The 12,895-nt window shown below is 36.6% G+C and overlaps 1 protein-coding gene across 1 annotated transcript; it reads right to left on the bottom strand.

Moving 5' to 3' along the window:
* Positions 1-992: 992 nt before the first annotated feature.
* BDH2 (3-hydroxybutyrate dehydrogenase 2) lies at positions 993-12,895 on the bottom strand. Its single transcript, XM_021531457.2, has 10 exons — positions 12,633-12,895; positions 11,209-11,289; positions 9,728-9,806; positions 7,754-7,850; positions 7,068-7,176; positions 5,827-5,887; positions 5,045-5,158; positions 4,464-4,522; positions 3,671-3,763; positions 993-2,381 (listed from the first exon to the last, which is right to left on the bottom strand). Exons 2-10 carry the CDS (start codon positions 11,278-11,280, stop codon positions 2,328-2,330), a joined length of 738 nt encoding a protein of 245 aa, XP_021387132.1. The 5' UTR covers positions 11,281-11,289; positions 12,633-12,895; the 3' UTR covers positions 993-2,327.

Below are 12,895 nucleotides of genomic sequence, written 5' to 3'. Positions count from 1 at the left end.
TTCAACCCTCAATTTGCAAGCTGCACTGAGTCCATGTGAAAGGCAAGTCAAATACCCCATGTTGCTACTTTGATCCTGGTATCATCACACAGAACTAAGCTGAATACAAATCCAAGAGAAAATGAAAGCATTTTTTGATCAGATTAAATTTTCCAGAAGGACTCGGAATCAGGGAAGTCTATTCCTCCCTCCCTCACAAGAGAAAAATTTGACCTAAAATCTGAAAAGTCAAAAAGCCTCTTTATATTATCACTGGTGTGGAAGGAAAACAAAAAGAATTACCCAGTTTCATTAAAAACAAACCAGGGAATTAGGTCACAAGAGCATTAAAAAGCATTTTCCTTTAATAATTCCTGCAAGTCTGCTGAAAAACCTCATGACATTGGAAGAGTTTCAGAGTTGCAACTGTTAACACCTCCATGAAAAGTACTGCTGATTTTTACTTTTCTGGTCCATCGGATTCTTGGCCTACCACTAAAAAGCCCTTTGTGCCTTTAGTGCAATTTAAAGGCAAGTGCTACTTATTTTCTTACACAAGTGCTTTGACAACAACAGCAGCAGCAGCCATTTTTGAGCAGCAACCCTATACTACAATCACCTACAACCACTTCTAAGTGAGCTTAGAAACATTAAGTAATGATGGTCAATGTGCAATAAGTATAATGATTTTTCTCTCAGATTCTTAATTATATTTTCAGAATACACAGTACATGTTCCCTGTGTTACTGCAGTGGGGAAATTTTCTCTTTTCAAGGTAAGTCTTCTGCACCTACTACAAAAGAAGGACTTTGGCTTTCATATTAAACTCTGAAACCATTGAAATCATGTCCTGCCAGCCTCAATTTTTAATATTTGAATTTATGTCTGTGAACATTTTTGGAGCCATTTTGGATAACTTTGGATTTGTGCCCCAGCTTGATCCTGCTTGGCTGCCAGGGTCACTTGATTGAAACATTAGATTCTCTAAAACCCCATAAACAATCTACACAAGGTCAGAATGTTCCAGCCATGATTAAAGGTAAACGTTAAGCCCATAATAAGCCAAATGAAATCAATGTTCATAGTGTTTCTCATTTGTAAAATCTAGATTTACATACAATTATTTTAAAATAAGAGACCAGATTTTAACTAGATGTGTTTCATTATCTTTGAAATCAGGTAATTTATATTAATGTCTCAGCTGATACTGAAAAGCTTAAGCAGTAATTTTATAAACATGGCAGTTTATGTTGCTATAGAAACACACAGACAATACTGTACATTTTTCCTGTGCTTTGATTACTGATGAATCATATTAAGTAGCATTTAGCCCTTAATTCCTCCCTCACATATATATGTATAAAATGTATATGAAGATATATATTAAATTACATAGAGTTTCATTTATTAATTAGATAAATGGAGCTATGTTAAAGGTAACTATATTTATAGGCAGTCAGACCATGCAATTCATGTTGGTTTTAAGCAGTATGTTAGCAAAACAAATGCTTTGTGAATTCAGGTTATTCGTTGCCTTAGATTTCTGGGTCAGGACCTATGTTTTTTCCCAGAGTAATGAAACTTGACAATAATAGGTTTCTATTTCATGAATCAAAGCTACCATGTGCTATCACAATAAAAACATCAGCACACACTCTTGTAGAAACAGTCCTTTTCAGAGACATTTTGCCTCGTGCTTTAGTGTGAGCTGTATTGGTACTTGAGAATAAAATATAGAGTACTAAAGTGTAGCACCTAGCAACAGATTTTACAGAATTTGTCCAATATTAGTACATAATTTTGGAGACAAATATATTGGCTCTATCTAGAGTGGTAAAAATCATTCCTTTTGCTTTTGTGCTACAAGTCAAGTATATTAATGAAGATTCACCCATGTATGTAAGAATACTCCTCTCATATATACCCCATCCATACCTGCTAGGATATTGCCCTTGCATAGTTGTTCCTGTACATGGAAACCTAATTGCATTTAATTTCCAAATACCTCATAAGAAGAGAATAAAGATAATAGTTAATTCCTTTCACTCAGATCTTGCTTAAAACACAACTCAGACTTTGTAACGTGGATAATATTTTTGGCCTCCTGAAATCTGAAACATTAAACTGCTGTTCTTTCATGTTTTTGGAGTTGGCATAAATTGAAGCCACATGAAGTATGTTTTACTCCAGTGTTTCTCTATTTAAGGAAAAGTTAATCAGTAAGATAAATCTAGAGATAGCAAATTTGTTGGGAAAGACATCACGTGCATGATCTCAATCTTTGCAAGAAGCACCATCCTCATTTTTTGCCCATCATAATATGAATTGCCATTTGCAGGTAGAGTCAATCACAAGCTCCATCCTCCATCGATGATTAATTCATTACCAGTCACATAGGCAGACTGAAATGACATAAAATAAACAATGATTTCAAGTAATTTTTCACAACTCTTAATTACAGGGAAACACATTTTCTTTAAATTAAAAAAAATGTGCTTTCTTTTTGTAAAACAAAAATAAGTGTATAAAAATACCTGAGTAACTAATATACTATCTAAATAGAAACAAACATAGAAATTGAAGCCTTTTACTTAATTCAAGGAAGTGTGACAAAAGTATTACTAGAGGCATTAAGATGAGACTGCATCCTGAGAGTACAAATTTATAAAAGCTACATTTCAGATATCTTACCTGAAGGAGTAAATACCTCACACTGTGATGTTAATTAGGTCTGTTCAGCTGAGCAGAATCTGACCAGGTCAGCCAATAATTATAATGGGACATAACTAAAAACTTAGATTATATGGACATGGGATAAGCATCTGAGCTGTTGACATTCTTCCCTATGTTACTGCTGAAACATGCCAAATATATTGAAAACATGGAATTCTATTTACACACCATTGAAAACCCTGTGAGCAGACTGGAAAAAATTGTTAGCATTATGGAAATACTAAAACAAAGATTTTTGTTTTAGTATTTCAACAATGCTAATAGACTACTGATAGATTACTGATAATCTGATAGTAACTGATAGATACTGATAGATAGCAACATTAGATAGACTATTGATAGATAGCAACATTAATACTGAAATAAATCCATTGAAGTATTTTGACATGGACATTAGGACTGCTGGACACATCCAGACGAGTCCAGTCCAGGTTTTAGTCTCAGTAAATTTATAGCAGCTGAAATAACGTTGGTGTGTGCTCATTAGTGTTGGTGCTGTTTGCAGTGCTCATCAGGAGTCTGGTGTGTAACAACCACAGCAGGTCTGTTGTTTTTCTTATGCTGGGATGGCAGATTTACCCTGAGCATTAGCTAAAATCTTCAGTAGTTCTACTAATTCTACCTCCTTAAAACATGATCTAGCCATGGTGTGAGCTTGGTAAAGCTGACAAGCTCATTTTGTTCACCATTCAGGATGATCTGGAGTCAGTCAATTTGCTCAGGTGACATGAAATTACCAGGCTATGGCACCAAATAATGCCTTGCAATCACTGTCAACATTCAGAATGCCTTTTGTATTGCAGGATAAACTCTGTAAAAGAACATAGTTTGGTTTTTATTTTTGTAATAATCCAGCTCAAAGAGAATGTAAATCGGCCTGAAACAAGTACCCTCTCTACTGTGATGCAGCAAAGTAGCGTGGGATTCTGTGACAGGACATTTTATTGTTCATACTTACTTCATCAGAGGCCAAGTACACAAAGAGATGGGCCACTTCTTCTGCAGTAGCCATCCTGCCAGTCTTCTGTCTGGCTAGAAAGTCTTTCAGTGCCTGGATATATAAGAGCATTTGGTATACCAAAAATAAAAGCCCAATTATTTTTTACCTATTGACATCTACAAAGCAATATTGGAAACAGGCCTCTAGTCATAACTTCCTTTAGTACACTAAGTAGGAAATTAAAGCTGGAAAAACAAAATCATCAGGGATGTGAATTTCAGGCTGAAAAAAAATAGGTGACATTTAGAAAGCAGCTAAATCTCTGCTTCCAGAATAAAGCAAATAAAATCCTTCTTCCTTTGGTGGTAGATATTCCCATGTCCTGCAAATGAGAACTTGCCATTATATGATAAGGATGGTTAAGCATCCCAAATAACATTGAAAAATGCATAGGCCAGAACGCCCTGTCTATACTGTTTTTGCACTTCCTTGTGGCTGACACATGACACAATAGAAAATGTCCTTTGCTTTTGCACTGGATACTGTAACCAACACTTGGAGTTGCTTCCATGGATGAGAGCCCCTCTACATTCAACTAATCAGTATTATCCTGAGGCTTCAGTTCTGGTCTGGCCATAAGGCTTCTGTCTCAAGTTCAAGCTGACCACACTTTCAAAGGAGACATAATACTAAGTTATCCACACTACTCTGAAACTATTCTTGAATATGGGCAGAAGTGCAGCTATATATTCTTTTTTAAGGAGAGTTAAACATACATACATGTGACCAAGGTAATAAATTGTTTTCTCACCTGTTCTGGGTTAGGCCGGGCTTGGATTCTTTCCTGTAAAGATGGTGTGTCAACAGTTCCTAAGAACAATTTTAAATTCAGTGTTAAAAATTAACTGCATCAGCAATCACAACAAAAGTTTACTTGTTCTATTTTTATGTCTTAACACTTATGTGTAACTTAGTAATATAACTCAGGAGAAAGACTGCAAAGCCACCAATAGAGCACAGAATTTTAAATTTCCATAGAAAGCAAGAGTTTTGAGAATTAGATTCAATATCTTTTTTATGGTTAAACAATGGTCAGACTGTTAGCTAGCTCTTGCCTGCTTCTAACTTCTGAGACTGCATCTTTGAAAAAAAACATTCAAATACTGCATGATGTATGTATAAAGTGCAGATACTGGGTTAATCAGACTAAACATCCAGTTAACCACAGATTAACAACTTTACTATATTAAGCCTTTCAAGCATGCTCTGTTCTTGTAGACTGCTGGTAACTTTAGCTACCATTTGCAAGTCTATTCTTTGCAAAAAAAGCCAGACTCAATCTGGCCTTGTAGCATCTGCTCCTAGATCACAGGATAACGTAAGAACACTTACCAGGACATATGCAGTTGCATCTGATGCCTTGTTCAATGAAATCAGCAGCCACAGCCTTTGTTAGCCCAATAACTGCTGCCTTTGAAGTACTGTAGACACACCTGTTCACAACTCCTAGCAGAAGATCCGTGTTAAGGCAGCACAGAAACAGAGATAAAAAGGAAAAACAAAAGAAAGAGTCAAGATTGTTCAATATGCACCTGCTTCTGGAATCCAGCATTTCCTGTAGCAGCTGTAGCCTCTCCATAAGGGTAGGCTAGCTGAAATGCAAAATGCCAGAATTCTACTCAGGTATACACCAGAGGAAAGTACACAATCTTTCAATAGTGTAACTCTGGGGAGTAGTCTAGAAAATGTAACAAGCAGCAAAAATTTAGGAACAGCAGAAATCCATCTGTTAGTCATGATCAGGCTTCTTTTGAAAGCCTAGTTAACAGCACTTACATAATTGTAATTTCTTTATTATATCTCTGAAGAACATATGTACCAAGATAGGACTGGAAGTAGTATCTTTTTAGTTAATAAATCCTGGCAGAAAGAATGCTACAAAACATTGAAAAAGCTCAGAGGTAAGAATCTTGGAGTTTCTACAATTTTCCATCTCTGTCCTTGCATTTATGTTTGAGTTGAATGTGTTCACTTGTTTTTTCCTAACTGATCCCTCCACAGGATTTAGAAATAGCTTTGAATTTAGAATGTCCTCTAAATTCAAAGTTTATACAATATTTATATTGTATATCCATCACCTTAAAGATTTATATGAACTCCAGCAAGCTACTGACCTTTGATACTGGATGCCACAGAAGACATATTTATAATATTTCCAGATTTCTGTTTAAGCATCTGCAAAAGAGTACTTATGTCACTCAAATGCAAACTATTTTGTCATCTGCAGGTTCAGCAAAACAGCCCACAGCAACTCACAGAACAGCCCCACATGCACTTGACACACAGGGCAGCAAAGCTCAGTTGGCATGGGTAGGTGCCGTTGACTGAAGCAGTAAAGCAGAGTCTGAAATTCTCACTCGGTTCCCCTGAGCCATGTCAGGATTGCAAACTATGCCAGGATAGGATGTTTTTCCTTGGTTGCCACCTCTCAGGCATTGCCCTCTTGTCACGACAGTAAGTGACACCATACAGACATCTGCACACACCATCTACCAATGCAGCAACTCACTGATCTCACTCAAACTCTTCCTGTATTGGAGAAGACTAAAGTCCAAAACTCTAGCATCTATGAATTGTAGCTAATTTTCTTTAAGCTACAACCTTTTTAGGCATCCTAAAATCTGATATGCTTGAAGTTCTTAAAAAAACCCAAACTTTGAAAATTAAGTTCAGCTAAGAAAAAACTCACCCCCAAACAAACTAAAAACCAAACTAACCAAGCAAAAAGAACTGGAACAATACTGGCAAGAGGAGCTATCATCTAATCATGGTCACAATTTTCAAATCTGGTCTTTGCATTTATGGGAATGCAAACACTTTATTCAGTCCACACACTTTTGTAGACCCAAGCCAAGTGATTATGTAAAACCAAGAAGCATCTTCAAGCTGCTACATTCATTGAGCTGTTGTGCTCTAATCAGCATGTTAGTATCAGCATTCCTGAATTTTTTCACAAGGTAGTCTCCAGAGCTGTATAAAATTAATATTAATATAGATGATTTATTAATAATTTGTAGCAGTGGTATTGTGCAGCTGTGTGCTGTAGTATAATACATTAACACTGTATTGTAATGTCTCCCTCACTGCTCTGCATTAAGTCTGAAGTATTTTAGCTAGTTTACATAGGCCAGCTCCCCAAATAAATCTTCTCTACCATATCCTTTAGATAAATTGTCTACTTGAAATATTACGCAATGCAGAGAATGTTATACACCAGCATCACTGTAATCTAAGGGCTCCACTATCCAAAGTGGCATTCTTGTATTTTGTATATTGTCACAGTAGCAACAATTGAGATCTGTCATGCTTTAAACAATGCAGCAGAGACTAAAAGTCACAGGCAGCCCAGCCTTGCCTTTGGAAGGAATGTCTTTATCATTAGGTACATGCTGCGAACATTGAGGTTCATCGTGAAGTCCCAGTCTTGCTCCTCGCACTCCAGAATGGTTCCATGATGAACAAACCTAGAATGAGTGCATGAAGTGGATTACTGTCTGTGGTTTACATTTCTATGGCCCTTTTTTCCACCACTGCTTTGCAGTAATTAACTTTTCCAACCTTGAAAACAGGCAGATAAGAGCTCCTTTGAAGAATGCAAGCAGCAGTGTATTTCTTCTGATAACTATCAAGGACACAAAGCAGACTCAATATGTGCAACAAAATGACGGCAATAGAAAAACCACAAAAAAAAAAAAAAAAAAAAAAAAAAAAAAAAAAGGCACAGCACTAGCAAACTGTACAAAGGGCCAAAGCCATCAGTACATCCTTCCACATCAGTAGAGTGAGCAAAACATAAAGTTCCAGAGCTGTTCTGTCTTGGCCTATGTGGCTGTACAAAAAAGTTCAGCTTTGATGAAAACACACGGAAGTTTTTATTAAGAGTATAAAAAAGTTCAGCTTTGATGAAAACACACGGAAGTTTTTATTAAGAGTATAAAATCCATTAAAATATAACAAATAAAATGCATTGAAGTAATATAAAGGAGTTCTGGAGGACAGGGAAAACTAGAAAAATAGCAGTAGCAAAGAGAATCTGGTTACCCTGCAATGTTACAGAGGATGTCAATCTTTTCAATCTCCCTGGCCAGATTTTCGATCTGCTCCTTTTTGGTGACATCCAGAACTCGTATTTGAATGCCTAGAAAAACCACAACATTTGTTTCAATGTATTTGATTGAGGATTAGCTGAGTATTTTTCTGATATGCTGAGGATAGCACAGTTCAATTCACTCAGTGATTAAGTTAGTACAGTGGTTAATTTGGGACAGCATATCATGCTATTTAAAATTTCAGGAGGGAGTTAAAATTACCAACTCTTTTAATTGTTATACAGTATGACACAAGCAGATGAGCTAGCTTAATTTACCATAAAAACATTCAAAATAAATTGAATTCTACTATACTCTTGCACAGAACAATTATAGAATCTATATAATCATAATGAACTTTCACACTCATTATCATAGAATAACACCTGGAACTAGTTACATGTGTCTTACAGTGCCACTACATGCCACATTCTCATGTGTAGTTGATGATATTATGAATGAGCTTTATATAATTAATAGGGAAAACCAATTTTGCATAAGCTATTAAAATAATGAGGGCAATCACTCTGGAACAGGGTCCTGCAGAGGAAATGCCATCCTTAGACATGTTCAGAACCTAATTAAACACAGACCTGAGCAACCTGCTCTAACCTGTGCCACTTTGAGCACTAGATGGAACTACATGACCAACCCAGCAGATTCCATGAAACACTGTAAAGCTGTCTGTAAAGCATCCAAGTGCTGTCAAAGGAGAATTTGATTTGAAATTGATGAAACCCTAGGGTTTTTTGAAACCAAAGCAACAAGCCCATGAGAAGGCTTTCTGTGCCTTAGTTAAATGATAGAGACACTTTTGAAGCGATTTGTGTATTTGATCAGACTACAGGCTGGTGACTAACATCACATTGGAATTACCACTCCTGGATAAAATTCAAAGACCTCAAAGTGCCAAGTCTTGGTGAATTACAGATTGATTAATCATATGTCTAAAGGATGGAAATGGCTCTGAATATATAGAAATTTATTTCTTTCCTTATGAGCATACTGGCAGAGGAAAAAAATGTAACATTTTCCCAAATACTTTCAGAAGGAACCTGAAAAGCCCTCAAGTTCCCAAACAATTGCAAAGGGATTTCTTGTGAGCTCCAGTTGGAAGAGCCTGATATTCATGCTAAAACCTGTGCCAGCTGTGATTTTGTGTATTTTGCTCTCAGCCTTTAGTAGGAATTTTTTAAACCTACTTTCTTCTCTCAAGTTAAGTTTGAAGCATTTTCAGCTGTAAATTCTTATCCAAGTCTTATTTTTATTTCAATATTGAAAAAATACTTTTTAATATAATGTCCCACTTGTGATTAGAAACACATCTATACAAAAACCTGCTCCTTGAAGCATGTTCCTGTGGTGTCAGTACAAAAACCACCTTCAGGCCTGAACATTTGTACAAACAGAATAGGCATACGTAGTGTTGCTAGAATTCAATTTCTGAAGACATATGGATTCTACAGGACAGTAAGGAATGCATTAAAAGAACAAGCCAAGTATAGACCATAGAAATGCAAGACGCTAGGTCTACCTTTTTGTACAGTGAGATGTTCTCTTGATCAGAGAAAGAAGCATTTCATGCCTTCCAGAGTGATGCCCTTGATAAATTAGCCTAGTGAAGCCAAAAGGTAACTGAAATGGGTGCTATTCTAGCAAACAAATATCAACTTCTTCTGTGACACAAGAAAATCAGTTATTCCACATGTCTGGAATAATACTCTGACATGCTGATGTTGCAATATTTTACATGCTAGATCTCTTATTTCACACCACAGCATAAAGTGATGCAAACATCAAAAGAACTAGTCTGGGTATTTTCTTTTTTTTCTGTCTTTTTCAAGCTTTCCTATCCTCAAAATGTATCTCTGACAGCCTACACAGAACTTGTAAGAGCTGAACTAATGCCTACTGTAGGGCCATTTACCTGGATATTTCCCCAGGTCTTGCAGTTTTGACTCATTGATGTCTGTAGCAATGACTTTGGCTCCTTCTTTAGCAAAAGCCTGGAGAACACAGAAGCAGTTTATTTTTAGATATTCCAGGTCATACTAGAAATAAAATATGTTTTATTTTCAGGTGCTTTTTGGCTTGAAATTGAAGCCAAGCCAAGCTGAAGGCAGTTGATCTCTGTTTTCATTCTGGGCATGTCAGAGAGTTGCACACAATTATGTAACTTTGTGTGATAAGACAGATTCAAGGTGTTTTCCCTAAAGGAAGGAATCCATAAATAAAGTATAAGAACAGTAACCAGACTAAGATAATGGATATTATTGTTGCCTTTATTAGCTGCACTAGTAAGCAATGGGACTAGAATTGTCTGTACTGTTAGATTTAAATCTAACTAATTCAACTCTAATTTAAATCTGTTGTTAAAGTTATGAAATTTGACAGGTAAAGGCAGAAGTCATAAACCAGGATTTTTTTTACAAAATCCTTTGTATCGAAGTAATTGGAATAGAACAATATTAAAAGCAGCATAACTTTCAATATTTAACCAGAGACATTGCTTCATCCTTGATGGTCTCCTCAAAAGCCTTTCTTTTTATTGTGATTACTGATAAATCAACAGCTAACAATGTAAAGTCTGTCAGAAGTATTCTGACATCTTGGACTGTACCCCTAATCTTCAAAATAAGCATCCCAAGTGCAGCTTAAGAGGATAGTGACATTAAACACACCGGCCTTCCATGGCTTGTTGGATATTTACAAAGTGAAACCATCTGGAAGATGCTCCTTGGACTGAGTGATTCACGTAGGAGCCAAGATCAGCAGGCTTCTGTGTTCTCAACCACATGCATGAGAAACTAACCAGTCCAGCATAAATGCTACAGGAGCTTTTCCTGGGTTGTTAATTACATTACAGAGATAATGAGATAACTACTGCATTTTTTATTTGCTATGGAAAAGGGAAGTAGCAGGAGAAGAACTGGTCAAAAGAAGTTACAAGCTAACTGGAAACCTTGAATTCTGTTTAACAGTAATCAAACAAAATTTGTATAGGGTTTCCTACAGTTGCTCATCATGTTGGTGTCATCTGAATTTGGTTATGTCAATCACAAATATAGGTAAAATACCTTGGCTTTACTGTAGGGGATCCTCACAGTATCCAGTGATACTGAATAAAAGGTACAGACAGTACAAACCATATATTGTTAGAAAAGCATATGCAGCTTTCTTCAAATCTTGTTCTTATCCTTGTCTAGCATCTTCACTCAGAGTTGAAGATTTTCATAAATTGGAACAGCACAAAGCCTACATGATATTATTCCCTGACTTTTTCACTGGGTAGTTCTGGGCTCATCTATGGTTTATTAATTCAAGAACTGGTTTGGTGCAGGTATCATTGGACAAACTAGAATGAGAGACCTTGTACAGGCCCAGCAGAACAAACATTTTCCAACTTACAATAGCAGCTGCTTGGCCAATGCCCTGTGCTGCTGCAGACAACAGGATGATCTTCCCATCCAGCCGCCCCATGGTGCTGACCTGCACAGGCACGGGATGGCACAGAAACTTAACAAAGATAAGCAAACATCACCCCCAGGAATCAAATGAAAACATATCCCAAAACTAGACATGATCCAGGGTGTACTGTTTGGGTGTCATGTGACCCTCAGTTATCCAGGGTTCTGAGACAGGGCTATCCCATCTTTTTTTTTTTTTTAGTTATACATAAAGTATCTCAAGAAGTCAAAAGGCATTTGAGCTCAGAAGTTAAGCTTCATTATAACAGAAATTGGATTTTATTTTTTCTTAAATGTGAAAAAAAAAAAAAAAAAAAAGCCAGGATGAAACAGCAGTACAGTGATTTATGATCAAGTGTTTCCACTGTCCATGGTATTCTCAGAAAGCAGGTCTGTCTTCCGTTTCTCTACAAATTTTCAATGTCATAGACTGCAGCACATTCCACACAATGCCTTGGCTTTGGTACCTGCCCTCAGTTGCCTTAGGAATCTTCCAGCACAGCAGGCTCCCAGCCCCAGTGAAGCAAGGAAAGTGTGGGGGAATGAAGCTCCCAGTCTTGCCTCTTGTTCCCTGTTCTCAGGGAACACAGAGTGTGCTTGGGACAGTAGGGAACCTTTAGGAGCTGCTACCTTAGTCTGGGTGGAGCAGCCAAAAGGCAAAATACAGCCCTGTTCAAGTGCTGTGTTACGTTTAACAAAATACAGACAAACAAGTGAAAACAAATGCCGAGTCTCAAAGATCTTCCTAAAAAGTGATGTCCCTGTGTTCCAATCACAGTGTAGTATCTGGAGTTTCTTAATTGCATTCCTTATAAGTAAAACTCCTGCACTTTCATAGTCTTCCAAGCAACTTTGTCTATGTAGATATGGGTGTAGAAAGGTGGCATAAGAACAAAGTCTTTAAATATACACATAAATCCAACACACTACTTCACTGAAAAAAATTTAAATAAAGTTGCCATAATCCTCCCTATGTTAGCAGCCAATGCTGTCCTCTAGAGATGCTTAAATACATGCTGTGACTCAAATTACCAAGTCAAATTGAGTGCCCCACTTTCTGAATAAATTTTTTTTTATTTTGATCAGAAATTCTGTTTTGTTAGATGTTTTTCCTGACAAAAGTTGCAGCAAAACTGTTTTCCTGAAGGTTACACATTCAACAAATTAGACTTCTGAAGCAATGTAATGGAAAAATTTTTTTTCTTTCCAAAAGCCACCTGGATCAGTTTGAGTACTTCCTCAAATTGCTTTAACATGTGGGAAGCAAAATGCATTATGAATACATTTTTGAGTCCAACAATCAGGTTTTATGAACATACTGATTCTATGAAGCATTTACAAATAAATATTAATATAGTTACTTACCAAGAGATCTCAAAGAGCTTTGTTATATTTACCGACCCTTGTACAAAAGGAAGTTCTATGGGCTTTTTTTTTTTTTTCTACTGTGCTTGTTGGGATTTGCTAAATTTCTCTAGACTAACGTAATTTCCTGTTGACATATTGAGATGCTGCCATCTAGTGAACTCAGGATTTTAAAAAAGTGTGATTTTTCTCCTGCACAGGAAAGGATACAGAAGTATGACCAGCATTAGCTGACTTTTACAATGGGAATTCAAGAGATCAGT

This window comes from Lonchura striata, chromosome 4 (assembly GCF_046129695.1).
Source record: "Lonchura striata isolate bLonStr1 chromosome 4, bLonStr1.mat, whole genome shotgun sequence".
Taxonomy (NCBI): Eukaryota; Metazoa; Chordata; class Aves; order Passeriformes; family Estrildidae; genus Lonchura; species Lonchura striata.
The sequence above is the reverse complement of the archived record's forward strand: the minus strand, read 5'-3'. Positions and strand labels throughout refer to the sequence as shown.

Bases quoted from the DNA above. Each gene is read 5' to 3' on its own strand.
- BDH2 (XM_021531457.2), bottom strand. From the start codon at position 11,280: ATGGGGCGGCTGGATGGGAAGATCATCCTGTTGTCTGCAGCAGCACAG. The intron at 5,159-5,826 runs GTCAGTAGCTTG...ATCTTCTGCTAG, and splicing joins TGTGGCATCCAGTATCAAAG to GAGTTGTGAACAGGTGTGTC. The intron at 3,764-4,463 runs GTGAGAAAACAA...TTATATATCCAG, and splicing joins CCCGGCCTAACCCAGAACAG to GCACTGAAAGACTTTCTAGC.